The sequence below is a fragment of the Dreissena polymorpha genome, chromosome 4 (genome assembly GCF_020536995.1).
Source record: "Dreissena polymorpha isolate Duluth1 chromosome 4, UMN_Dpol_1.0, whole genome shotgun sequence".
NCBI classification, from domain to species: Eukaryota; Metazoa; Mollusca; class Bivalvia; order Myida; family Dreissenidae; genus Dreissena; species Dreissena polymorpha.
The window spans coordinates 136991017-137018615 of record NC_068358.1 but is presented as its reverse complement, the minus strand read 5'-3'; the positions used below and the strand labels follow the sequence as shown (position 1 = coordinate 137018615).

General features: G+C 36.0%; 2 protein-coding genes across 5 annotated transcripts in view; one reads left to right on the top strand and one right to left on the bottom strand.

Moving 5' to 3' along the window:
* Positions 1-90: 90 nt before the first annotated feature.
* Positions 91-19465, bottom strand: LOC127876762 (uncharacterized). 3 transcript variants are annotated; one of them, XM_052422221.1, is made up of 7 exons: positions 19292-19465; positions 15713-15990; positions 12413-12641; positions 11805-11900; positions 10895-11125; positions 9806-9968; positions 91-1997 (listed from the first exon to the last, which is right to left on the bottom strand). In XM_052422221.1, exons 2-7 carry the CDS (start codon positions 15970-15972, stop codon positions 922-924), a joined length of 2055 nt encoding a protein of 684 aa, XP_052278181.1. In that variant the 5' UTR covers positions 15973-15990; positions 19292-19465; the 3' UTR covers positions 91-921. The 3 variants fall into 3 exon arrangements, with proteins under 3 accessions (XP_052278181.1, XP_052278182.1, XP_052278183.1); XM_052422222.1 differs by having other exon boundaries at positions 15713-15987; XM_052422223.1 differs by having other exon boundaries at positions 19318-19464.
* Positions 19466-19583: 118 nt separating this feature from the next.
* LOC127876772 (nicotinamidase-like) overlaps positions 19584-27599 on the top strand; it is a 65646-nt gene continuing 57630 nt past the window's right edge. For both annotated transcript variants that reach the window (XM_052422244.1, XM_052422243.1), the window contains exons 1-2: positions 19584-19728; positions 24469-24589. In XM_052422244.1, the coding sequence (XP_052278204.1) occupies positions 19631-19728; positions 24469-24589 (219 nt within the window). In that variant the 5' untranslated portion in view covers positions 19584-19630. The remainder of the gene's footprint in view (positions 19729-24468; positions 24590-27599) is intronic.

Genomic DNA, 27599 nt, shown 5'->3' with positions numbered 1-27599 from the left:
GTTTGGACGGTCCTTCAAAAATAAAGTTAATAAATAAAAAAGGGAAAACAAATTATTTATTTATTTTTTTTTGGGGGGGGGGGGGGGTAGTGGGAGGCGGTTGAGAGGGGTTATATTGTGGTGTGTGGTCATTTATAAGATGATCTTTCAAAAATAAATACGGAAAAAAACTTATTTGGGGGGGGGGGGGGGGGGGAGGGGCAGGGATTCTGGGTAGGGGCGTGGGGTATTGTTTGGATGGAATCCATTGTGGTATTCAGGTAAGTGTTGTTTGTCAAAGTAATAATAAAATCTGATCATGAATAAAGAAGTTATGGCAATGTAACTAAAGTAATATGCATATTGTAAATGGAAATAGGGCCATAATTCTTACAAAATGCTTGATACAGTTGTCTGCTCTTGTTTATAGGTTGGGGTCATGTTGGTAAAGAAGTATGCAACATATGAAAGCAATTTGTCAAGGGACATTGAAAATATTTGAGGTGGTACGCAAACTTTAACATGGATTTATCAATAATATGCATATTCTAAGTGAAAAAAGGGCCATAATTCTTACAAAAGGCTTGATACAGTTGTCTGCTCTTGTTTTTAGGTTGGGGTCATGTTGGTAAAGAAGTATGCAAAATATGAAAGCAATATGTCAAGGGACATTGAAAATATTTGGGGTGGTAAGAAAACTTTAACATGTGAACGCTCACGCCAACGCCGGGATGAGTAGGATAGCTCCACTATATATATTTCATATATAATAGTGAGCTAAAAAATTAAAAAAAAAAAAAAGGTAAAAGTAAAAAAGCAGCTCTTGGCTTATATCAATTATATATAAAAACACAGCATAAAGAAACGCTGAAAACCTGTTCTGTTTTAAAACTGACAGCTTTTCTGATTGTGTTAATTCTTCTAAACTAAAAACTACAAACCTCAAACAAATGTCTCCGTTTTGTTTTTTACAGATGTATTATTAGTTGGACTTAAATTAAAATCAAGATTTACAGCCAGTGGCTGCTTTGTAAACTTTGGCACTACTTTAGTTTTTCCGGTCGGTGTATTTACACCACTGTCAGGGCTATCTTCCTTCCTTGTTGAACTAAATGCACTATGAATTCTTTTATCACAGCTCTCACCCCTAACAGGTGTTTGCAATTGTTTCTGAGTTTTATTGTCTGCTCCAGTGTCGTCATCAGCCTCTAATTGAGCCTGTTTTATCCCTTTGACTGATTCTACCTGTTTATTGTCGCTTTGTGAATGAGATGCCCTTGTGTCCTTGGTTTCTATGGAAATATCAGTATTTAACTCTTTCGTTCTGTCTACTGAAGTATTTTTATTATGCTTTTGACTTATTGATCTCATATGTCTTGATTCTTCAACAGTAACCTTTGGAATACTACTGGTAGTTGTAACATCAGTTTCATGTACTGGACCTTTATGGTCACGATGTTTGTTATCATCTTCATCAGATTGTACAACAGTAGGTGTGGCAACTGATGGTGACAGTGATGATGTTCTTCTTCTGGCTACAAATTTGGCAAGAGCCTCAGCGTTAGGGGACTTTTGAGGTGTATGAAACACTCCAGCTTTAATTGTTTCTTTTCTATTACCACTATCGGGCAAAATTGTAGAACTAGCCTTAGCAGAAGTAAAACTATTTGAACTAGACTCAAAAGGAACCTTTAATGGATCGGTATGGTCAGTTGACTGTTCTGACAATCCTGAACTACTGTCCACTTGTACAGCTATTCTGGGTTCAACATTTTCCACAGATGATGAAGATGTAGAAACAGGTGTTTCTTGAGTTGATTCATTTCCTTGCTCATGATAAGGGGTCACTGCATGTTGTTCCAGGGGCACAACTAGTGAAATTGGTAGACCATTTCCTGCACTCTCTTTGGATGGTTGTTGGTCCTGGGTGCTATGCGACCTTTCGAGTTCAGAGTGTTGGATTGATCTCAGTCTAGCTTCCAAATCTGTGTGCTCTTTGGTGTCTTTTGAAACTGACTCTGAAATGGCAAGAATATAAGGGTACATGTAAATTTATTCCAAATGGCAACCATGATAATAATTGTTAATAAAATTTATAATGAAGTTTAAGATTAATCTCTGTAAAATTTACAGAGATATGTATATGAAAGTTGCCCGTAAATTGAATTGTATGCAGTAAACTGACAACTTAACGGAAATTATGCCCATTAAAAAGGTTACCTTGATCTTGAGTTTGAGTATTAAGGAAGCAGACAACACTAATTTGGAACATTTTTTATATAATTCAATGAATATAATTTAGAAGTGCTTCAGGCAATCTGGCTATTTATTGTACTCAGCCATAATTCTTTGACCATATACCTTGCGAAAAAGGTTTATGATGAAATGATTAACATGGGACAAAATTGTCACAAAACCAGGTTTTCAATAAAAAACAAGAGATGTGTTTGTCAGAAACACAATGCCCCCTAATGCGCTGCTTGGATTTTTTTTTGACCTTTGACCTGAAGGATGACCTTGACCTTTCACCACTCAAAATGTGCAGCTCCATAAGATACACATGCATGCCAAATATCAAGTTGCTATGTTCAATATTTTAAAAGTTATTGCAAAACTTTACTGTAAGGTTAAAGTTTTGGGACAGAATGACAGACAGACAGGCCAAAAACAATATGCCCCCTGATCATTCGATCCGGGGGCATAAAAAGTCTGATAAAGGAAGACAACTACAACTCAAAATGTGCATTGCTACTGATTGTTCATCACAGTTACCCCCCTTGTTTCTGAATCAATCTATTTTTAGTCGTGGCGACCTTGACCTTGGATATATCTACATAATTATTTTGCGTGACACACCGTCCAATGATGATGAACAAATGTACCAAATGATTTTAAAATCTGACAATGAACAACATAGTTATGGCCCGGACAAGCTTGTTCCGCCCGCCCGCCAGCCAGCCCGCCAGCATTCGCCAATCTAATAACCAGTTTTTTCTTTCGGAAAACCTGGTTAAAAATATTTGAGTGAAAGGGTGCATGATGCCAATCTTTCACCATTCAAGAGCCTTAATTCAGATGTGCTTTCGTTGATCTGGTTACTAGAAATTGTTAGAGATTATTTGGCCACAACATTGTCACCAAATTTGTAGATAAGATTATAAGTATTCTGGGGTACAGATTGGTCAAGTTTAATTTTGCAAATGCTTGATATTTTAAAGGCCATATTGCAGAAGTGCTAAACGTGATCTGATTGGTTATTGCATGAGATGGAGATTTTAAACCCAGAAGCATTATAACCTAATTTAATAAAAATTAATTCAAATATCCATTTTTTACCTTTTCCAATAGTTTCAAATATTCTGTTTAAAAATAGATGAATTTTAGTGATCAAGCTTATGAACATACAAAATATAGTAATTTTATGTCTTCACAAATAACCTTATAGATAATAACTTTATTTTTATGGATCTTTAAAAAAAAAAAAAAACATTATTTCAAGACAATTACCAAAATGATTATTTTAATTAGGTATATTTAATAATTGTTCTTATTTCCACTTAACACATACAATGTAGTTTCTTAATGGCAGGTCTACCTACATTATATAACCCAACATGTTCAATGTTGTGTAATATGCTTCTCCCATATTGCATCATGCCAACACATGTATGAAAGACAAACCCCAAACACCCACCCGATTTGTAATTGCATAAACATCAGTTCTGATTTAGAATAACACTGCCAGTAAATTTCTTACTTTCTTAAATAATACTTGTTTGTGCAGTAAAAGAAGTGAGCGAAATAATAAGCATGCACAAGCAGATTCACACCATCTCATTATCTGTGTGGAAAACATGGAAAGTGTGGGCGTATAAAAACTTTTTAGTTCCCAACACTTATGTTTTTAACTAAGGTAGGGCAAAACAACAAAATTTGTTCTCTATAACACACATTGTTTGCAGTTAATATTGCTCTACCACGTGCACAGGACCTTAGCAATGTCTTTAAAAATACTAGGAGTTCAAGGTACACAAATTGTCAAGCACTTTACCTGGCAACCTCGTTTTTTTTTTAATACACTATTTATTGTTAATCGAAGACTTCTGGCTAGTTATTGAACTTTGCCAAGATATACCCACAAACAATATCATAAAGTTTGATAATGATACCATTACAGTAATTTACTTTGGGGAGCTGGTAAATGTTGGACGAATCAGGGGCCATTTCTCAAGAGTGCTTAATTTAACAAGAGCACCGCCTTGCGGGTGCAGACCGCTCATCTATTTTCTTTTTAAAGGTGAAGGGACTCTCAATTTCAATCACAAAAGAGGGAGGGGTGGAGTGAAGAGGGGTGTATATTGTGGGGGTGTGGACATTTATAACATTATCTTCCAAAAATGCAGAAAAAAATGCAAAAAAATTCTTTTTTGGGGAAGGGGGGGTGGGGGTGGGGGTATAGTGTGAGGGGGGGGGGGGGGGGGGGTGGTCATTGTGAGATGATCTTAAAAAAAAAAAATAATTTAGGGGGGGGGGGGGGGGGTGGGATTCTTGGGTGTGATGGTTGGACGGTATTTCAAAAATAAAATAATAAAAATAAATAGTTGTGTTTTTTAACCGTTTCAAAAAAAAATTGGGGGGGAGGTGGGGGTGGGGGGTGGGGTATAGTGTGACGATGTGGGGGTCATTTGTGAGATGATCTTAAAAAAAAAAAAAAAAAAAAAAATAGGGGGGGGGGGGGGGGGATTCGGGGGGGAGGGCACGGGGGATGGTTTGGGTGGAGTCTATTGTGGTATGTCAGGTAAGAGTAGTTTTGTCAAAGTATCAATCAAATCTAATTATAAATGAAGAAGTTATGGCAATTTTAGCAAAATTTAATAATTTGACCTTGAGAGTCAAGGTCATTCAAAGGTCAAGGTTAAATTCAACTTGCCAGGTACAGTAACCTCATGATAGCATGAAAGTATTTGAAGTTTGAAAGCAATAGCTTTGATACTTTAGAAGTAAAGTGGATCGAAACACAAAATTTAACCATATATATTTAAAGTTACTAAGTCAAAAAAGGGCCATAATTCCGTAAAAATGACAACCAGAGTTATGCAACTTGTCCTTTTACTGTCCCCTTATGATAGTTTGCGAGTGTTCTTAGTATGAAAGCAATATCTATGATACTTTAGGGGTAAAGTGGACCAAAACACAAAACTTAACCAAATTTTCAATTTTCTAAGTATAAAAGGGCCCATAATTCCGTCCAAATGCCAGTCAGAGTTACTTAACTTTGCCTGCACAGTCCCCTTATGATAGTTAATAAGTGTTGCAAGTATGAAAGCAATAGCTTTGATACTGTAGGAATAAAGTGGACCTAAACACAAAACTTAACCAAATTTTCAATTTTCTAAGTATAAAAAGGGCACATAATTCTGTCAAAATGCCAGTCAGAGTTACATAACTTTGCCTGCACAGTCCCCTTATGATAGTTAGTAAGTGTTGCAAGTATGAAAGCAATAGCTTTGATACTTAAGGAATAAAATGGACCTAAACACAAAACTTAACCAAAATTTTCAATTTTCTAAGTATAAAAAGGGCACATAATTCTGTCAAAATGCACGCCAGAGTTATCTTACTTTGCCTGCCCAGTCCCCTCATGATAGTAAGTAAGTGTACCAAGTTTGAATGCAATAGCATTGATACTTTCTGAGAAAAGTGGAGCTAAACGCAAAACTTAACCGGACGCCAACGCCGACGCCAAGGTGATGACAATAGCTCATATTTTTTTTCAAAAAAATAGATGAGCTAATAAAGAAATATGGATGGTTATTGAACTTGACCAACATATTATACCGACAGGGGTCTCACTAGGATTTTAAAACAGGAGTCCTTGGACTCCTTACTTGGGAAAAGTAGGAGTCCAAAAGGAAACAAGAGCTGTCAGAGGACAGCGCGCTCGAATATTTGAGTGCTTGACAGTATAATGTAAGCCATAATGGACTGGGGGGTATAATGTGGGTGTGTGGTCATTTAATAGATAATATTAAAAAAAGAAAGAAAAAAGTTTGTTATTTTTTTGGGGGGGGGGGGGGACTCTGGGATGGGACGTGGGGGATGTTTTGGGTGGAGTCCATTGTGGTATGTCAGGTTAGTGTTGTTTTGTCATAGGATGAATCAAATGTGATCATAAATAAAGAAGTTATGGCAATTTAAGCAAAATTTATTAATTTTACCTTGAGTGTCAAGGTCATTCAAAGGTCAAGGTCAAATTCAACTTGCCAGGTACGGTAACATCATGATAGTAAGAAAGTATTTGAAGTTTGAAAGCAATAGCATTGATTCTTTAGAAGTAAAGTGGATCTGAACACAAAATTTAACTAAATATTCAAAGTAACAAAGACAAAAAAGGACCATAATTCCGTTAAAAAGCCAACCAGAGTTATGCAGCTTGCCCTGTACAGTCCCCTTACGATAGTTAGCGAGTTTTCCAAGTCTAAAAAGCAATAGCTATGATACTAGGAGTAAAATGGACCGAAACACAAAACTTAACCAAATGTTCAATTATCTAACTATAAAAGGGGCCATAATTCTGTCAAAATGCTTGATACAGTTGTCTGCTCTTGTTTATAGATTGGGGTCATGTTGGTAAAGAATTATGCAAAATATGAAAGCAATATGTCAAAGGACATAGGTCATATTTGGGGTGGTACGCAAACTTTAACATAGAGTTATCAATACTTTTCATATTCTTAGTGGAAATAGGACCATAATTCTTACAAAATGCTTGATACAGTTGTCTGCTCTTGTTTATAGGTTGGGGTCATGTTGATAAAGAAGTATGCAAAATATGAAAGCAATATGTCCAGGGACATAGGAAATATTTGGGGTGGTACGCATACTTTAACATTTGCACGCTAACGCCAAAGCCGGGGTAAGTAGGATAGCTCCACTATATATATTTCATATATAATAGTCGAGCTAAAAATAGGAGTCCCAATGAATATTGCACTGGTCTTCAAATTTTCAGCAAAAAATCCATATAAATAAAAATGAATATAAAATAATAAATAATATAATTGTCGGTTTCATTATTAAAAACCCAAATACAAAATGTACATTAGAAATTCTACTCATTATATTCTCTTTTTTTTTATTTATCTTTATTATGTTCTCTTCATTTTTATTTATCTTTATTTACATACACAACCCACTTATATACATTTACTTTTTTGTAAACAAAACATTATCATTACCTTGCAATGATATTTCCATTTGAAACACCAATAAAACCAATAAAACAGTGTAACTGGATGACATGAATTAAACCTATGCCTTAAAAAACTGCAAGCTGTGAATGGCGTCAGCAGACATAAAGAGGTCTTTGATGTGAATGCCGAGTTGGGGCAAGTTTCTAGGAAGTTAAAACTGTAAATTTGTAACACATCAGCAAGTGGCTATTTCAAAGGCGTCAATAGTACTACATTTCTGGAAGCATGCTCATACTGTCAGATAAAGCATCTGGGCTTAGCTTCCTAGAGGATTGGATGTGGGAATACTATGGGACAATTTAGAAACATTACTGCACTTGATTATTTCAATGTTAAACAGGTGTGAGCAAATAAATTGTGTTGGCTTGAGTTTAAATAGGAGGTTGCTTTACGGGGGTTTGTTTGTTAATGGATTGACTTGAAGAACCCAGTTTTTCAAAAAGATGCATCCTGGGGACTCTCAATTGGCTTCCAATTAGTGTCATTTTTCAAATTTATGCGTACAAATACTGCTTGATTTTAGATATGGGAATTGAGAGCCAGTGATGTAGAAAAACAACCATAAAGACATGGATGTGTCCAAATCACTGATGCCAGTAAATGGGTAAGATAAACAGCTTAGACACTTTTTGTAATAATCAAGCAAAACAGTATCCTTGTAGCAAGATTAATTGACTAGAAATGGCGCGGCAGAGGCCGACGCGTATCCCCACGCCGCACGTTTGACCCAGGGGCGCCCCAGGGTTGGTAATGGGGCCATGCAAAGTTGAGAATGACAGTATTGTCATAAGAGATGTTCAGTATAAATTTGAAGTAATTCGGTGAAGAAATGAAGAAGTTAATGTAAAATAACCTAAAACATGAGTGAAAATCTATACCCTAATTTCTCCTCCTCATCCTGCTCTCCTAACAAATCTAATATGGAATCAACTTCACTGACGTCCATTATGTACATGTCATCCTCATTGGAATGACTTATGAGATGGCTGAACATGCTCTCTTATAGCCAATCTTTTTGCTTCTGTTTTGGAAAAGTTATGTTTTGAGGTTAAATGGTTGACTAAATAGTAGCGTCTCAGAAACTTTCTATCGCAATCTTGTACACAACAATGAAAATGTTGAATTTCATGTCTGTCTTTGATGTGCCTGTTCAAAGTCCATCTTGCTTTAAATTGTTTCTCACATTTTTCCCACTTGAACATTTTGACAGATTTTCAGTAATGAGTCTAAAAGTGTAATTGAACAAATTGAAGGTTTCAGCCCTTTTATAGATTCTTGAGGCTCTATTCCATGAGTTTCTCATGCTTTTTATGCTTGACTGCATTCTATCTCTTCTCTCATATACAGTTGTCCCTTTGCGCCAATATTTTATAATCCCTTGCATAAGCATTAGATGGACGAGCTTAACCATTTCACAGATGAGTTAACACAAACAACTGACTACTAAATACATCTCTGCGCCACTACTGTGTAACTCTATATGTGTTTTCAATACACAAGCTTCATTGTTGAAAAATTCCTTCGTCCGATGAAAATGCTTGCACTTCTTCTGATTGGGTAGATAACCACATAATAGAGTTCGAAATCTAAACGCGGACCCTAAGTTCAAGGTCAAGGTCAGAGGGGTAAAAAATTGTGTGCGCATGGAAAGGTGTTGTCTAGATACACATGCATACCAAATATGAAAGCAATATCTGAAGGGACACAGTAGGTATGAGACTTATTCGAATCGTGGTCGCAGATTACGAATCCTGAAAGCTGACCAAAAGTTCAAGGTCAAGGTCACAGGGGTCAAAAGTTGCAGATTTTGAAACTTGAACGCTGACCTCAAGTTCAAGGTCACAGGGGTCAAACATTTTATGCGCATGGAAAGGTGTTGTCCAGATACACATGCATACCAAATATGAAATCAATGTCTAAAGGACACAGAAGTTATGAGCCTTTTTCAAATTGCGGTCACAGATTTCAAAACCTGAAAACTGGCCCCAAGTTCAAGGTCAAGGTCACAGAGGTAAAAAATTTGTATGCCCATAGAGTGTTGTCCAGATACACATGAATACCAAATATGAAAGCAATATCTGAAGGGACACAGTAGTAATGAGCCTTTTTCGAATCACGGTCGCAGATTTCAAAACCTGAAAACTGACCCTAAGTTCAAGGTCAAGGTCACAGGGGTCAAAAATTTTATGCGCATGGATAGGTCTTGTCCAGATACACATGCATACCAAATATGAAAGCAATATCTTAAGGGACACAGTAGTTATGAGCCTTTTTCAAATCGCTGTTGCAGGAAAATCTCTGACCTGGCGCCACCCCAACCCCCATAGCTTTTGACCCAGGGGTCAGATCAAAATTCCAAGTAGTGCACCGTCGCACATATGCTCATAGCTACCATGTGTGTAAGTTTCAAGGTTCTAGTGCTAATAGTGTAGGAGATAATAGTGGCCGGACAGACGGAGGAGATAACCACAATATCCCCACTCTTTTCAAAAAGCGTGGGGATAACAATCAAGAAAAGATTTGAGATCATGTTGAAATTTATGTATGTTTAAAGGGAAAAGAAAACACCATACCTTCTGGTTTCCTCCACACAATATCATTAATGCACTTTGTTAAAGCCAGTGTGTCTATGGTCCAACCAAGTCTTACAGGATCTGGCCTCTCATAACACTTAAAGAACTCTTTGAAGTCATTTCCCACCACTGTTTTCAATTCTGCACATGTTCTCTGCAGTAGCTAGAGGAAATAGAAACGTGTTAATTGAAAAACATTTACTTAATTTTCATTTGAGATAAGTATATATTTAAATTTGCAGTTTTGAAAATAATGTATTGTAACGCATCTGGCCGGTTTCCTGCACAATTCAGTTTGAGTTAGGTTTTCAAGAGACACATAACTGCATGGGTTGTAAGATTTAAGGCTTTCATGGGCTTTGATTTGTTACTATTCAACCAACGATACCCATCAAAGTACCTACACAAAAATGAACCAAGTGTGTATTTTCACCACTTTGGAATTGCGGAAGCCCTTTTAATCAGGAAAAATCTTTTAGCTTTGAATAAAATTAGAAAATTTAGTTGTGCTTTGTCTTTGCGAGCAAATACCATGAAATTGAGAATAAGTGTTTTTGACATTGTAACAGCTAAGGTTTAACTAATAGAGCCAGATAAACTGTATGATGTGATTTGTTGTGAAAAAAAGATCCTTTTTTGGAAAATATCGACTGGGAATTTTTGGCTATCATTTGGGAAAATATACATTTTTTTAGTTTGGAATATGGGGCCATAGTGAGACCCAACAAGAGCACCGCATAACGGGTGCCAACGCTCAGCTGCGGGTGCGTTTTTTAATAAAATGAAAGCTTGTCAGATTTTTATTTTTATTTTTAAAGAGGTCACACTGACCTTGACCTTTGACCTAGTGATCCCAAAATAGGTGTGGCGTGTAGAACTCATCAAGGTGCATCCACATATGAAGTTACAAAGTTGTAGGTGGAAGCACTTTGATTTTAGAGCAAAATGTCAAAGTTTTAGCACGACTGTTTTAGCACGACGCCTACGGACGACGAGCTGGCTATAACAATACCTAGGGTTTGCTTCGAAAACAGCCGAGCTAAAAATTGAGCCAAAACAAACACAACAACACTAGAACCCCATCCATACCTGAATTTTTCGACTTGGATTTGTTCTCCTTAAAATAGAAAGCTTGCTCATGATTTGATTGGTGGCTTCCTTAAGAGACCGGCATCTCTGGATTTCTGTCCTGACTGGTTTCTGTAAGGACTGGTTTTGCAGAGACAATTCTTGTGCGAGATCGTTACGGCGGGACTTCATACCCGATATTAATGCTGCGATCTGGCTATCAAGGTGCTTTAACACGGCCTCTTCACTCTCCTATTAAAATATGACAAAAAAAGTCTCTTTTGGGGAAAACTGGGTTAAATGCACGTGCATTAAAGCGCATCCCAGGATAAGCCTTTGCAGTCAAATTTTTGTCTTAAAGAAACTTCCTTTAAACAAACATTTCTTTTAAAGCCGAAAGTGTCATTCCAGATTAGCCTGTGTGGACTGCACAGACTCATATAGAAAGACACTTTACATTGAAACAAGGCTATCCTGCTGCTAACTGCTGCGAAAAAATTCATTACGTAAATAATCATAATAGCCGCCATTATTTCATTCCAGAATACTACATCCTTTCATATTACAGCCAGTAAGGGCTGTTATCGAAACAACAAAAAGTGGGTAACGGTAGTTATGAACAGGGTCACAACAGTTTCTGATAATAATTAAAATGTTTGAATAAAATTTGCAAAAATGTCTTTGACAATAGTATGCATCAGCTTGAACCCTTTCAATTATGTTATTGCAGCAACCTTTCAATCAAGAAAAATATGCAGTCAGTCAGTCTGCCGCATCCTGTAAGTGAACAAGGCTTTAGCCAAACCACAGAGTGTTACTAAAAATACTAAATGATATAATAACTTTAAAACAAAATATGACCATGCATTATGACAAGCAAGCACTGACATTCTCCATTATTATTTGTGGCACACTGTACATCTATACATACCTTAGTTTCCGATAGCAACTGCTCCATAGTATGAAGATGGTTGTTTATAGGCAGCATCTGTTTTTTTAAGTCAGCCAAGATGTCTGTGAGCTCTTCCTGTAAGAACATGCAATTAAGTTTTAAAGTATACCCCCTCCCCAATGCTTCATGCTGTAATTTGTAGACAAGACTAGGATTCACTTGAATATCATAATATTATGTATTGAATAATGCAGGCAAATTTGAATGATATCAGATGCAAAGTCCTTCAGTGCAGAAAAATGTTCTCAATCATATACTAATTGTTCTTATCTGGAAATAATATTTATTTAGAATGATAGTAAATAATTGATTTTAACTGATTCACTACTCAAAACAAACAATTTAAATTGTTCATAGATCTAAAAAAAAAATTTGAAGACCTTTGCAAACAGTTTGGATCCAGATGAGACGCCACAGAACGTGGCGTCTCATCAGGATCCAAACTATTTGCTATTATGATAGTATTCTTTGAACAAATTCTAAGAAAATGCTAATTTTACAAATTCAGCAGAAGACATTTTAGCAGACGAAAAATTTCCCGGCATGCAAAGGATTAAATATTTTAAGCATAATGCACTACATTGTACCTGTAATAACGCTGTGACATCTGAAATTTTCTGAATGTGGTGCCCGCTGTGTTTCAATTGTGCACATGTGCCACAGATCGCGAGGGCGCAGGCTGCGCAGTATTGGTCCATGGGACGGTTGTGTTCCGAGCAGTGAGAGGACGAAATGTTCATATCCGTGTGCCAGGACTTGTCAAAGATGTCCACTGGCTGACTGCTCTTGTACAATCTCACAATGCTCTCCAGGGATCTACGCAATAAAATAGCTGACTGTTAAAAAAATAAAAGTACAGCCAATGATTCCTATTATTTTTTCTTGCATTGTAATCCAGAGGTTTATTTTGCCGTTCACTGTATAGAACCAGTGATATTGTCAATAAGAAATATCATTGAAAACCTCCACAACAGACACTGAAATCATGGAGGAAACAGTATCAAAAAGCAACTGCAAATAAAGAAGAAACATTTTAAACAAGTACAAATAAGCTACTCAGGGACCACTTTTTCAACCTTAACTGGATTTTTGGCTAGCAAGAGACTAACTTTTAACAAAACATACAATAAAGGCGGTAAGTAGCTAATCTGGGAAGACACTTTATGCACATTCATTGTCAATCAGCTTCATTTCTTTGCCCTAAACACAAAACTTTAAAGAACTAGGGTAAACATGTAGGCTTTGGGTTTTATGTGATAAGGTAATTAATTAGTACTTTGGTTTCATAGACAAGACAAATACCGATAAGAAAACAAGGATCATACTAGGCTGACATTTGTCAACACAATTTTATACCTGGCAAAAGAAAAATTTATTTGGCTACAACAATTTATTCACAGAATCTTTCAACCTCAGCATAAATTAATATATGTCATATATAAGACATACTGTAAACAAGAGGACCTGAAAGGCCCAAAGTGGCTCACCTGAGATAACAAGATATTATTGGGACAAATCTTCTGACCATGTTTCATGAAGATCGGAAAATAAATGTGGCCTCTAGAGTGTTAACAAGGTTTTACTATAGCCATATAAGGAAAAATGCCCCACCCCCTGGCAGCCATGTTTTTCAACCACCCGGCATCATTTTTGAACTCGTCCAAGATATTATTGGGATTAATCTTCTAACCAAGTTTCATGAAGATCGGACAGTATGGTGGACAAACCAGTTATCGAACACCTAAGAAATTACCTTAAATTATGTTAAAATTGAAACACTTAAAATGACAAAAACATTTTGTTTTAACAAATGACTAACAGTTTAATCATTTAATAACTTATCTGTAAAGTTTTCCAGCAAATATCCTTCAAGAATTCATAACAATGATTCCCTGGTTATTGTCACCTCTAATAGACAAAAAAAAATGGCGGCCGATGTTAACATGACTTATTACCCGACACTTCATAAATACTACTCTAGCATATACAAAGTCACATGACTATCACTTTACCCGGACTCGGCGAAAAAAATCTGCGTCTGCTGGAATCAAAATTGCAAACGGGAATATGCTTTTGGTGTGTAAATGCACGTTTTGATAAATGCATTCAAAAAGTAATAGCAAAAAACACATAAAACCGTGTAAATAACAATAAAAGCATTCCTATAACCTGTTTTCGGCGCATTTGTTTCAAGCTAAGTAGGCAAGTAGGTCATGCACTTTATGTGCGATCATTTGTTTATCAATGTGACGTAATGCGCACTTTTGCGCATGTGCATACAGAGTCAAAACAAAACGTCCAATAATAGGTGCTGTTCGATAACAGGTACTTACACAATAAATGTGGCCTCTAGAGTGTTAACAAGATTTTACTAAAGCCATATAAGGAAAAATGCCCCGCCCCTTGGAAGCTATGTTTTTCAAGCAAACATAATTATTTTCTAACTTATCCAAGATATCATTGAGACCAATTTTCTGACCATATGTCATAAAGATTGGACAATAAATATGGCCTGGAGAGTGTTAACAAGGTTTTACTAAAGCTATATATAGCCATGTAAGGAAAAATGCCCCGCCCCTGGTGGCCATGTTTTTAAAGCAACCAAAACCATTTTCGAACTCATCCAAGATATCATTGGGACAAATCTTCTGACCAAGTCTCATGATGATCAGAAAATAAATGTGACCTCTAGAGTTTTAACAAGGTTTTACTATAGCCATATAAGGAAAAATGCCCTGCCCCCGTGGTGGCCATGTTTTTCAACCAACCGGCATCATTTTTGAACTCGTCCAAGATATTATTGGGATGATTCTTCTGACTGAGTTTCATGAAGATCGGACTATAAATGTGGCCTCTAGAGTGTTAAAGGATTTTACTATAGCCATATAAGGAAAAATGCCCCGCTCCCTGGAAGCCATGTTTTTCAAGCAAACTTTATCATTTTTGTACTCATCCAAGATATCAATAAGAGAAATCTTCTGACCAAGTTTCATGAAGATCGGAAAATAAATGTGGCCTCTAGTGTGTTAACAAGGTTTTACTATAGCCATATAAGGAAAAATGCCCCGCCCCCTGGCAGCCATGTTTTTTATCGAAACAGTGTCATTTTCAAACTCATCCAAGACATTATTGGGATGAGTCTTCTGAGTAAGTTTCAGGAAGATTGGACAATAAGTGTGGCCTCTAGAGTGTTAACAAGATTTTACTATAGCCATATATAGCCATATTAGGAAAAATGCCCTGCCCCTTGGCAGCCATGTTTTTCAAGCAGAGGTTACCATTTTTGAACTCATCCAAGATATCATTGGGACAAATCTTCTGAGCAAGTTTCATGAAGATGGGAAAATAAATGTGGCCTCTAGAGTGTTAACAAGGTTTTACTATAGCCATATAAGGAAAATTGCCCAGTCCCGTGTTGGCCATGTTTTTCAACTAGCCGGCATCATTTTCAAACTCGTCCAAGATATTATTGGGATAAATATTCTGACCAAGTTTCATGAAGATCAGACAATAAATGTGGCCTCTAGAATGTTAACAAGATTTTACTATAGCCATATATAGCTATTTAAGGAAAAATGCCCCGCCCCTTGGCAGCCATGTTTTTCAAGTCAACGTAACCATTTTCGAACTTATCCATGATGTCATTGAGACCAATCTTCTGATCAAATTTCATGAAGATTTGACAATTAATGTGGCCTCTAGAGAGTTAACAAGGCGAATATTGATGCCGCACAACGGACAAAAGGCGATCACAAAAGCTCACCATGAGCACGTTGTGCTCAGGTGAAGTAATAATAATACTGGTACATAAGCAAAAAAAGAAATGTTGAATCTTTGGGATGTGATAACATTTCCACAAGTTGAAAACAAAATTTGTGTTTACTTACCTATTAGTTGGCAAGGATCTGACATCATCATAGTTAACACGTGCCTTACAGACAGGACATTTGAAGGCAGTGGGAGCTCCTAGAGTCAAGAAGGTGTAGCTGACATTCCGAATGATTCCTTCGATGCATTGCTTGCAGAAGTTGTGACCACAAGGCAGAATGGTCGGAGTGTCGTAAAGCTCCAGGCATACACCACACATCAACTCATCGTCAATCTGGGACATCATCGTTGAGGTGAAGCTGTCTGTGTATTCGGCCATTCTGCACACAGATGTCTGCTAAGAAAATCAAAGCACTGAAGTCGTTCCCTATTGCATTATCTTAGAGGCAACGCAGTTTTCAAAATTATGTTATAGCTTTTTATATCGCAAGTTTGAAATGAACACAACCCATTCAAATTTATAAAGAGTGTGTCTTAAAGCACAGGTCAAGATGTGTGTGCACTCATTATTCTCATAATTATGTTATAGAGATAACTTAGAACAAATAACAACAGTATGTCTCTTTTTATCCCCACGCTTTTTGAAAAAAAGGTGGGGATATTGTGGTTATCTCCGCCGTCCGTCCGTCCGTCTGTCCGTCCTGGCCACTATCTCCTCCTACACTAAAAGCACTAGAACCTTGAAACTTACACACATGGTAGCTATGAGCATATGTGCGACCCTGCACTATTTGGAATTTTGATCTGACCCCTGGGTCAAAAGTTATAGCGGTTGGGGTGGGGCCGCGTCAGAAATTATCACTCATTTTTTTAGGTTATTTTACATTTACTTCTTTATTTCTACACCGATTTACTTCAAATTGATACTGGACCTCTCTTATGACAATACGGTCAATCTCAACCATGCATGGCCCCATTCCCAACCCTTGGGCGCCCCGCCCACATAGGCCACACCCACCAAAAATTTCCATTTACTATAATTTTTTCATTTCTACACGGATTCACTTCAAATTGATACTGAACTTTTGTTATGACATTAGGGTCAATCTCAACTATGCATGGCCCCAATCCCAACCCTGGGGCGCCCGCCCACATAGGCCACACCCACCAAAAAATTCCATTTACTATAAAAAATTTTTAGGTTATTTTACATTAACTTCTTCATTTCTACACTGATTCACTTCAAATTGATACTGAACCTCTCTTATGACAAAACGGTCAAACTCAACTATGCATGGCCCCGTTGCCAACCCTGGGGCGCCACGCCCACATAGACCACACCCGCCCAAAATTGCCTTTTACTATAATTTCTTCATTAATACACTGATTCACTTCAAATTGATACTGAACCTCTCTTATGACAATACGGTCAATCTCAACTATGCATGGCCCCATTACCAACCCTGGGGCACCCCGCCCACATAGGCCACACCCTCCCAAAATTGCCTTTTACTATAACTTCTTTATTTTTACACCCATTCACTTCTAATTGATACTGAACTTCTCTTATGACAATACAGTCAATCTCAACTATGCATGGCCCCATGATCAACCCTGGGGCGCCCTTGGGTCAAACATGCGGCGTGGGGATACGCGTCGGCCTCTGCCGCGCCATTTCTAGTTTCACAATTGCACTGGCAACCATCTTTAGAATTTTGGTTGCCTTGCTAAAGAATATAATCATGTACATGTTGTGTTATGTGTATATCTAAATTCTAATACTTTATCTATTTTTTTTAAATTATTGAGCAACAAGTTTGCCCACATGACAGACTTTTAATGCAGCATTAACCCCTGTTTTCCCTGAAAGCAGCAAATACAAATGTATGTACAGATGATTTGATCATTTCAATGATATAGTTTAAACTGGCCAATGTCGTCGCACAAGCTGTTATAAACACTAGACTGGCCAATATCAGCAAAGGTCTTAAACCTATTGTTTACATAAAGTTGCAGTGTACCAGTGAAATATAAACAGGCAGTGGTTATCATTCCTAGCATAGTGACTTACAGTTACCGTTCCTAGCGTAGCTAAAGCAGACTGACTTGCAAAATTGCCTCTCTACATTAGTCGTGAGCTAACGCTCACAACTAAAAACTTCCACAAATTGACTTGCATACTTTGTGCTCTTACCTTTATAAGACAATAAATCTCTACATTAATATCATTGTTCTTCAAAAAATAACAGTATTGTGTTTAAACAGTTCAATTGTTAGAAAACATCCAGTCAATATCATGAAACATTGTATTCTTGACCGTTAAAAGCCAGTGCTATTTTGAGCAACCCAATCTTAACGTTTACGCTGATTTTAATAACGGACCATCAAATACCGGGAAGAAGACCTGCAAAATTGTAAAAATGTTACTATGTTGCTAATAACAGGATGTATTCATTACATTCAAAGTAGCAAAATAACACATTTATACTCATAAATAAAAACAATTTATTCATCCATGTATACAAATGAATGAGAAGAAAAAGACACATAAAATGAAATGTATGTCAAAAAGAAAAAAAATCTCTGAACAAGCAGATACAAATATTAGTAAGTGTGCATTAAAAGATCTTTTCCACAGTTGGGTAAAATGACAATAGAAAATAGTTATATATTCAATAAAGAAGGTATGTTGTATTCATACAAGTAAAATAGTAGTCCTGATTAATAAAATGCTACATATGTATGTTGCTTTATTGATAATAATTCAAATCAGAACACTAATATAGCTCTTCACTGAAAACAAGGGCTGTTTGTAAAACATGCATGCGCCCCATAGGGGCTGTCAGTTGTAGTCGCAGCCATTGTGTGAATACGTTTTTTGTCACTGTGACCTTGACCTTTGACCTAGTGGCGTGAAAATCAATAGGGGTTATCTGCTTGTCATGATCAATGTACCTATGAAGTTTCATGATCCTAGGCGTAAGCATTCTTGAGTTATCATCCGGAAACTATTTAACTGTTTCGAGTCACTGTGACCTTGACATTTGACCTAGTGACCTAAAAATCAATAGGGGTCATCTGCCAGTCATGATCAATGTTCCTATGAAGTTTCATGATCCTAGGCATAAGCATTCTTGAGTTATCATCCAGAAACCATTTTACTATTTAGAGTCACTGTGACCTTGACCTTTGACCTAGTGACCTGAAAATCAATAGGGGTCAACTACCAGTCATGATCAATGTACCTATGAAGTTTCATGATCCTAGGCCTAAGCGTTCTTGAGTTATTATCAGGAAACCATCTGAAGAACGGACCGACATGAGCAAAACAATATACCCCCCTCTTCTTCAAAGATGGGGGGAGGGGGGGCATAATTAAGCAAGGACTTAGTCCAAATAATTAGACGTAATATACCGATAACGATGTAAATCGACCTCATATTTGTAGGAATAGGACCGACTAAGCTTTTGAGTGCCCTCTGTATTCAAAATCATACGAAATTGGTAGCGCTTTTTGGTTCAAACCCCGAGGCAGGCACATTGTTTACTGTTTCGGTTTACTTTTTATTATAAATGATGAAAACACAATACGTTGTTGTAAAAAAATTCATTAATGGGCGATTTGCAAAAAAAAATACGAAAAACAGTGAGAGAGTCACTTTAACAATTCGTTAATTTTCAAGCAAATAGATACTTACACAAAAATAAGTGAATAAATTAATACCAGCTTGCGTGGGTGGTATGGGCAAGAAGAAATTATATTTAAATACTCGTTTTTTGCATTACATCGTGGGAAATTGGCATATTCGTATTATGGTACATTTAAAAGATGTCGAGCTTAATTTCCAGTGGTATTTCCACCTTCTGTAACTTTCGATTTGAAAAGCAGACTGTGCGCAGTTATCTATGAATTAAAAGCACTCTAATATTATACAAAGGAAAACCGGTCCCCATTACGTCAGCAGCGCTTTCTAGTGTCGTTAAATTGATTGGATACAAACCTGTGCATCAATTAAATGACAATTAGTAAATAGACAATGGCAAACGATAAGAAGTTCATAGAAACTGTGTTTGAAAAATTTGAATCACTTGATGAATTTAACAGGGAATGCATTGGACACTATGATGCAGACAGGTACAACTGTAATTAATTTCCTGTATATCGCTATTTTGTTTTTACGATTACAACATGTATTATTCGGATGCACAATATTTCGGATAGTAAATATGTCAAATATAAGCCGTGTTGGTCAATGTATACATGTCTATATTACCAATTAATGAGACAATTATTAAATTTACCACGTCAATACACTCTACTTACATTTGTCAAATTTAAAGATTGTTAGATGTTAGTTAATACATAATGTTTACCTCAAATTGAGGCTCAATAATTATAAAATTTATTAATAACTATATAAATTAATAATACATGGGTGAATACTTTCTTCTGACAAGGGTCATCCTTAAGAAAACAATCTTTGGGAAAGCTCTAACATTGTATACCGTTACTAAATATATAAAATTGAAATTAAAAAACATGACATGAAGTCTGTAATTTGAGGTGAAATTTTTTTTATTTCAATGTGGTTTGATTCATAATTTAATACAATGCTTGTTGATACCAATAAATTTATGATAATAATTATGTTTTTGTTCATTGCAAAAATAAGGTTACTATGTGCCAGGGTCATCATCACGATTCATAGCGCTGAATTATAGCTACTACTTCTAATACTTATACAAGTAAACTTATAATATATAATGTTAGTTTGTACGCCATACCTGATGTGTAAAAAAATTTAGTTGACCTTTCAGGGCTTTTTTTCCTTCTTTTCGATTGGCCGTGGACGGACATTTCACAATTTTGACACGGCCAATTCACAAACCTGACATGGCCGTGAATATTTACAAAAACGGCCGTTTTAAATCGTGAAAAACGGACTTTTCGTGCTCAAAACTGTTAAAAACGGCCATTTCGGAACAGAAATATAAGTTTCATAGCCTCGTTTTTAATTCCGAATTCGCGAGTAATTGTCAACTCGCGTTACCAATGTTTGCTTGTTTTAATCGATTTTAAAGTGTTGTGTAACCGGTAAAACCGGCGTTATTAGTAAAAGCTCTGCCTAGCAACGCCACTATAAAAAAATGGCGACGCGGAACGCTCGTTACTACACGAAGAAAATTAAAAAAAAACGCAAAATTATCCCGATTTATTGAAATTAGGATAACAGTGAAGAAACAAAAGCTTTCTACAGAACGGTAAGTCTTGAAACATGCACATTGATAACATTAAAAGGAAAGTTATTTGATAAAAGTGAAAGCATCTGCCGCGGCTTATGTATTGATGGAAGTTAGTCAAAACGGTCCCTAGTAAAAACGTCCCCTAATATTGATGACCGTGACTTATTCGTATCTGTTTACAATTGTAAATCTTGGTAATAGTGTGGTCCCTTCATCTATATTTTTTTTAAATTTAAATGCATATTCATGACGCATATTCATGATTCAAAATTTGTATGTAGTCTATTTATGCTTTGTGAAAAAATGTGAAAAATAAAATAACTCGTTTACATTTCTTACAAAAGTACTGTTGTTCAATGAATACCTAATGTTTCAGATCAAATCACAACCTCCCAGGGAGAGCATCTTGCACTGGCGAGGGTCAGGCTCACAGAACATGAAAATAATCATATAGAAGGAATTTTCCTCTTCAGATATTGAGAGAATTATTGACATTTTTAAGAGTAAAAAGAACAGAGTTCTAAAGCTGTAAAGTCCAGAACATGTCTGAGTTATGTGCCCTTGAAATGTTCTTTGTTTATAAATGTTATTTCTGTGGTAAAGAAGTGTTGGGACCAGGTATTTTAGTTGCATTTGGTACATGAATGTTTTGCAAATCGGATATATGTATATGTGTTGTTATTGTATCAAATACAGTATTCATAGAAGAAAAATTTGCCTTTATTGCATTATTTAAGGAAATTTTTATAATATTCAAGTGTTTAACATGCTTTAACTATACTAATGCATTGAACTTTGAATTTCACAATTTTAAGAAGTTCACGACTCGTTTTTTCACAATTTTAAGAAGTTCGCGACTCAATTTTTCACAATTTTGAAAAGTTCGCGACTCAATTTTTCACAATTTTGACAAGTTCGCGACTCATTTTTTCACAAAGTGAGGGGCCAGGGCCGCTTCACAAGGTCAGGAAATAAAGCCCTGCCTTTTTTAATCATATATATTTCTTATGACACATTTTAATTTCAAAACAAGCTTTTTAAAGTCTAAGTTTCTGGTCTACTTTTAAATGTGAAAAAATGGGGCATATCCTGGCATAGAATTTGCATTTTGTTTTGTTTGCATTACATGATAAAATAATTTCACACATGAATTAAAAGATAAAGAACACTGTTTACACAATCACTTCAAGTCTGATCGATGCTTATGGTGCTAAGTAACATGTTTTTTTATATACATGTATACAAGAACATTTTTATGTCCCCCAGTCTATACTGGGGGACATATTGTTGTTGCCCTGTCTGTTTGTTGGTTTGCGTCAAACTTTTACATTGGCCATAACTTTTGCAATATTGAAGATAGCAATTTGATATTTGGAATGCATGTGTATCCCATGTATAGCACATTTTGACTGGTGAAAGGTCAAGGTCATCCTTCAAGGTCAAAGGTCAAATATATGGGAGGGGGGCATAGTGTTTCACAAACACATCTTGTTTTACAATATAAATAATAACTGAACATATAAACAATCTCTACTTTACAAAAAACGGTCTGTTTCAAAACTTTCCTACAAATAATGATATAAATTGATCATAGATTTATTTCCAGAGAGCGAAATTTAGAATTTTTCATGTGGTATGTTTAATGCAAACAAATACAAGCATCAAATTATATTAAGTTTTAAATTTTAAACTCTGTTACTGTACACACATGTTAATAAATTAGACAGACATGCAATCATTGACTTGGATCAGTATTCTTTTTTATGAAAGGTAAGGAACAAACTTAATGACACACATGAACTTGAATGAGTAAAAAAAATAAACATTTTAAATCAATACTAAAATAAGCCTTGATTTAGTAAAAAACTCTGTTATTGTTATAGATGGCCATTTCTTCGTCATGTGTCACTGGCATTGTTATTAACTGTCCTATAAGAAAGGTAAATAATAATGTTTTCGTAATTATACCCCCACTTAACGAAGTTTAGGGGTGTATAAAGGAGTGTCGGTCGGGTCTGTCTGTCGGTCGGTCCGTGTCCACTCTCTAATTCAAGTAATTTTCATCCGATCTTCACCAAACTTGGTCAGAAGTTGTATCTCCATGATGATTAGGCCAAGTTCGAACAATGGGCATGGCAGGTCAAAAACTAGTCCACGGGGTTCACTTAGTGCGTTTTAAACATTGAGCATGGGGTCCGCTCTCTAATTCAAGTAGTTTTCATCCGAGCAGCCGAGCTTCATCAAACTTGGTCAGAAGTTTTATCTAGATGATGCAGGGGTTTCACTGGCACAAAAAAAGTTGTCGCCACTTTTTCACGGCGTGAAAACTGTTGGTTATTCCAACCTTATTAATAAGAACAATCATTTAAAGAAACCTTACTACATTAATGTCATTGACAATATTATCACTTTAAAAAGTATGCTATTACATAAAAAGCAATAAGTACCTTTATAAGTCATACCTTCATAAGTCTTAATAAGCTTTATTTGTATATAAATAACTTTTTTTCAACTTGATAAACAACACATATAACAAAATAATATCATAATGTTTACATCAATGTATTAAACAGTATGCTGCATAAATGTTTCAAAATTAATAATTTAAACAGAATCATACCAAAACGAAAAATAAAACATATGAAAGTAAAGCATCTTAATTCAAATTGTTAAACAGTTATATTTGGTCATTTGGACATGATATACATCAGCTTCTGTTGTTAAAACGTTTTCTGTTAGTGGATGATTTCCAGGTTCAATGAAATGAATGTTTTTCATGCCTATTTCCTCACAGAAAGGCCCAGATAATTGCCACCATCCATTCTAGTTGTCTGAAATAACATAAAACATGTTTTTACAAACTATCAAAAACAAACCAACACATAAATGTCCTTATCTTAAAATGTCAGAATTTTAACATATCCGAAATATAATACATCGAGTGAATGATACAACTGTACTTTTTCTTTCAGAAATTGTTGGTATCTTAATCAAATTATATCCTTCCCAGAACATTATAATTATGAAACTATTAAACAGAAAAGCTGAAAAAACCTGTTGTAGCAAGTTTTTATTTGTTTTTGTGGAGAAATATACTGCTTTTGCCAGCCCCATGGTTTTTATTACAGAAAAAAGCGGCCCTAATGATCATTATAATTATTGATCGTCGTGACAGTTTGTCCCTGTGTTACTTATTTTATCAATATAATTATTAATATATTGCTCAATATCCTAAAGAACCCTTTGATCTGATATTAGCCCTCATAAAACAATAGCAGTAAAAACACCGTTTGTAACACTTACACGCTTCAGTGATTTCACTGCACTGTCGGTCGCTAACATCGTCCTAAATCAATATTCACAACTGACAGACGCTGGCCGCTAATACTCGGTCCCGTGCTTTCGATTCACTGTACATTTTCGGATAGGATTTTACCGATTTATTTGATTCGCCACTTTTAAAAAATTGGAGCCACTTTTAAAAATTTGGCGCCAATGGCGATCGACAGCGAAACCCCTGTGATGTCTAGGTCAAGTTTGAATATGGGTCATGCTGGGTAAAAAACTAGTTAAAGTCATAAATATATTATTATGTTAGATAAGTTAATAAGAAATCTGATTCTATTTGCAGAGATGGGAAACTGAATTTTAAAGAGTGTTCAAAACTGATGGAAGATGTATTTCAGTCAAAAACTTACACATTGACACCATATTACATGGAGCAGATTTTCAACTTGCTGGATGAAGACAAAGTAAGTAAGGTGCAATTAAACAGCTCGATCTGATGTTGAATAACTAGCAAATTATTTGTCATGCCCTCAGATCGAATGATCAGGGGTATATTGTTTTTAGCATGTCTTGTCTGTCATTGTATGTGTGTGTCCAAAAACTTAACATTGGTCATAACTTTTGCAATATTGAAGATAGCAACTTGATATTTGGCATGCATGTATATCTCATGGAGCTGCACATTTTGAGTGGTGAAAGGTCAAGGTCAGCCTTCAAGATCAAAGGTCAAATATGTGGCTTCAAAGCGGCGTAGATGGGGGCATTGTGTTTCACAAACACAGCTTTTGTTTCTTTTTTAAAGTGATGACAAGGATTCATATTATTTTCAATGTTGCCATCCCAGAGCGGACTTGGTTTGAAATAGAACGATAGAAAGTGCTGGAATTTGGTTCAACTATTTGTCATGTTTTTTCAGTCACTAGAAATTCTCAGGATTCTTCTGTTTGTTTACACTGTGCACATATTTTTCTGTACTAGAATTGCAGACCTGTGTGAAGGAGCTGATTCCTGTCACTATCTATCAATGATTGGAGTGGTTTTGCAGTAGTTTCTTGGCTTCGTTATGCTAACACACCTTTACAGTGTTTCAAACTTCTCCACGATAAAAACTTGTCCAGGGACTGCTGAGACTTACCTCTAATAGGCTAGCAACCTGATTTACCGGTAATCCTCATGTAAATTGTGCATTTTTAGCTCACCTGAGCACAACGTGCTCATGGTGAGCTATTGTGATCGCCTTTTGTCGGTCGTGCGTTGTGCGTCGTGCATCGTCAACATTTACCTTGTTAACACTCTAGAGGCCACATTTATTGTCAAATCTTCATGAAACTTACTCAGAACATGTGTCCCAATAATATCTTGGACGAGTTCAAAAATGGTTCCGGTTGATTGAAAAACATGGCTGCCAGGGGGCGTGGCAGTTTTATATATAGCAAACCTTGTTAACACTCTAGAAGTCACACTTATTGTCCGATCTTCATGAAACTTTGTCAGAACATGTGTCCCAATAATATCTTGGACGTGTTCGAAAATGGTTCCGGTTGGTTGAAAAACATGGCCGCCAGGGGGCGTGGCAGTTTTCCTTATATGGCTTTAGTAAAACCTTGTTAACACTCTAGAAGTCACATTTTTAGTCCAATCTTCATGAAACTTTGTCAGAACATGTGTGGCAATAATATCTTGGACGAGTTCGAAAATGGTTCTGGTTGGTTGAAAAACATGACCGCCAAGGGCGTGGCAGTTTTCCTTATATGGCTATAGTTAAACCTTGTTAACACTCTAGAAGTCACATTTTTAGTCCAATCTTCATGAAACTTGGTCAAAACATGTGTCCCAATAATATCTTGGACGAGTTCGAAAATGGTTCCAGTTGAATGACAAAACATGGCCCCCATGGGGCGGGGCAGTTTTCCTTATATGGCTTTACTGTATGGTAAAACCTTGTTAACACTCTAGAAGTCACATTTGTGGTCCAATGCTCATGAAACTTGGTCAGAATATTTGAACTAATAATATCTGGGCTAAGTTCAAAAATGGTTGAGATCAGTAAAAAAAACATGGCCGCAAGGGGGCGTGGCATTTTTCCTTAAATGGCTATTTACTACAAAACCTTGTTAACACTCTAGAAGTCACATTTATTATCCAATCTTTATGAAACTTGATCTGAACATTTGTTCTAACAATAGCTTGAGTGAGATTGAAAATGGTTATGGTTTGTTGAAAAACATGGCCGCCAGGGGGGGGGGGGGCAGTTGTCCTTATATGGCTTTAGTGAAAACTTGTTGACACTATATTAGCCACATTTATTGGCCAATCTTCATGAAACTTGGTCAGAACTTTTGTCCCAATGAAATTTTGCCAGAGATTGAAGCTGGGTCATATGAGCTCAAAAACTAGGTCACAAGGTCAAATATAAAAAAAGATGTTAAAAGTCACTTTTTTGATCCAAAATAATCTTCATGAATCAGCTTGCATTTTTTTCAGAATAGTCTAGTTCCTTTGGCTTTCAGGTGAGCACCTTAGGGCCTGATGGCCCTCTTGTTACTTATTTCTTCACATTTAAGGTCAATAGCACATACACATATATGACACATAAGACATAGATATTTTCACAGATTAACATAAAATATATCACAGATATCAAGGAATTAAGACTAGGTTGATTTTCTTTTTAAAAAAATCAAAAAATTTAATAGCAACAAATAAAACGCTGTTACAGTATGCATACTTTTAACAATATATGAATTTTTTTAACAGTAGTATGTTCATATGAGCATGAGTGCTGAGGACCTATGGATTACCCATTAAGCTGAACGCTTATTTCCAATGGGGTCCATAAAACACACACTGAAAAAGAGAAAATGATACATAACCATATAAACAAACAACAATCAATAATTAACAATTAAGATTTTGGTACAATACGGGATTATTAGTAGTATGCATTCATCTTATTGTGCACAATATCACAATTTAACATGGATTATCACAGATGATTGTTGCAACATAAGTATTAGTAAAATACAAAGTCACATTTACTTTCTGATACTTGTTGTTCTAGAAGGTGCTTTTTCACTAATTTTTTGAACCTAGTAATTTTTTTTACACTTTTAATATTGTCAGGGAGAGAGTTCCAGTCTCTTGGTCCAGTATATAGGAATGTCTGTTTACAAGAAGTATTATAGACACTGGGAAAGATAAAATTAAATGGCTTGGATGCTCTTGACAGGGTTCGACATTAACTTTTTTTACAGCAAGACCGTCGGACCAGCTCCTCTTTAAATGTACGAGCCCAAACCTGATGTCTACTAGACCACAAATGACATAGCAAATGAACACAATTGTGTCATGTAACTGTTTAATCAGGATTTATCAGTAAATAATCAGTGAACACCAGATTTTTTTGTTATGCATAGAGTAAAACAATAAAATAAAACTTTTTTTTGCTTTTCTCCGTCAAATTCAATCCATGGG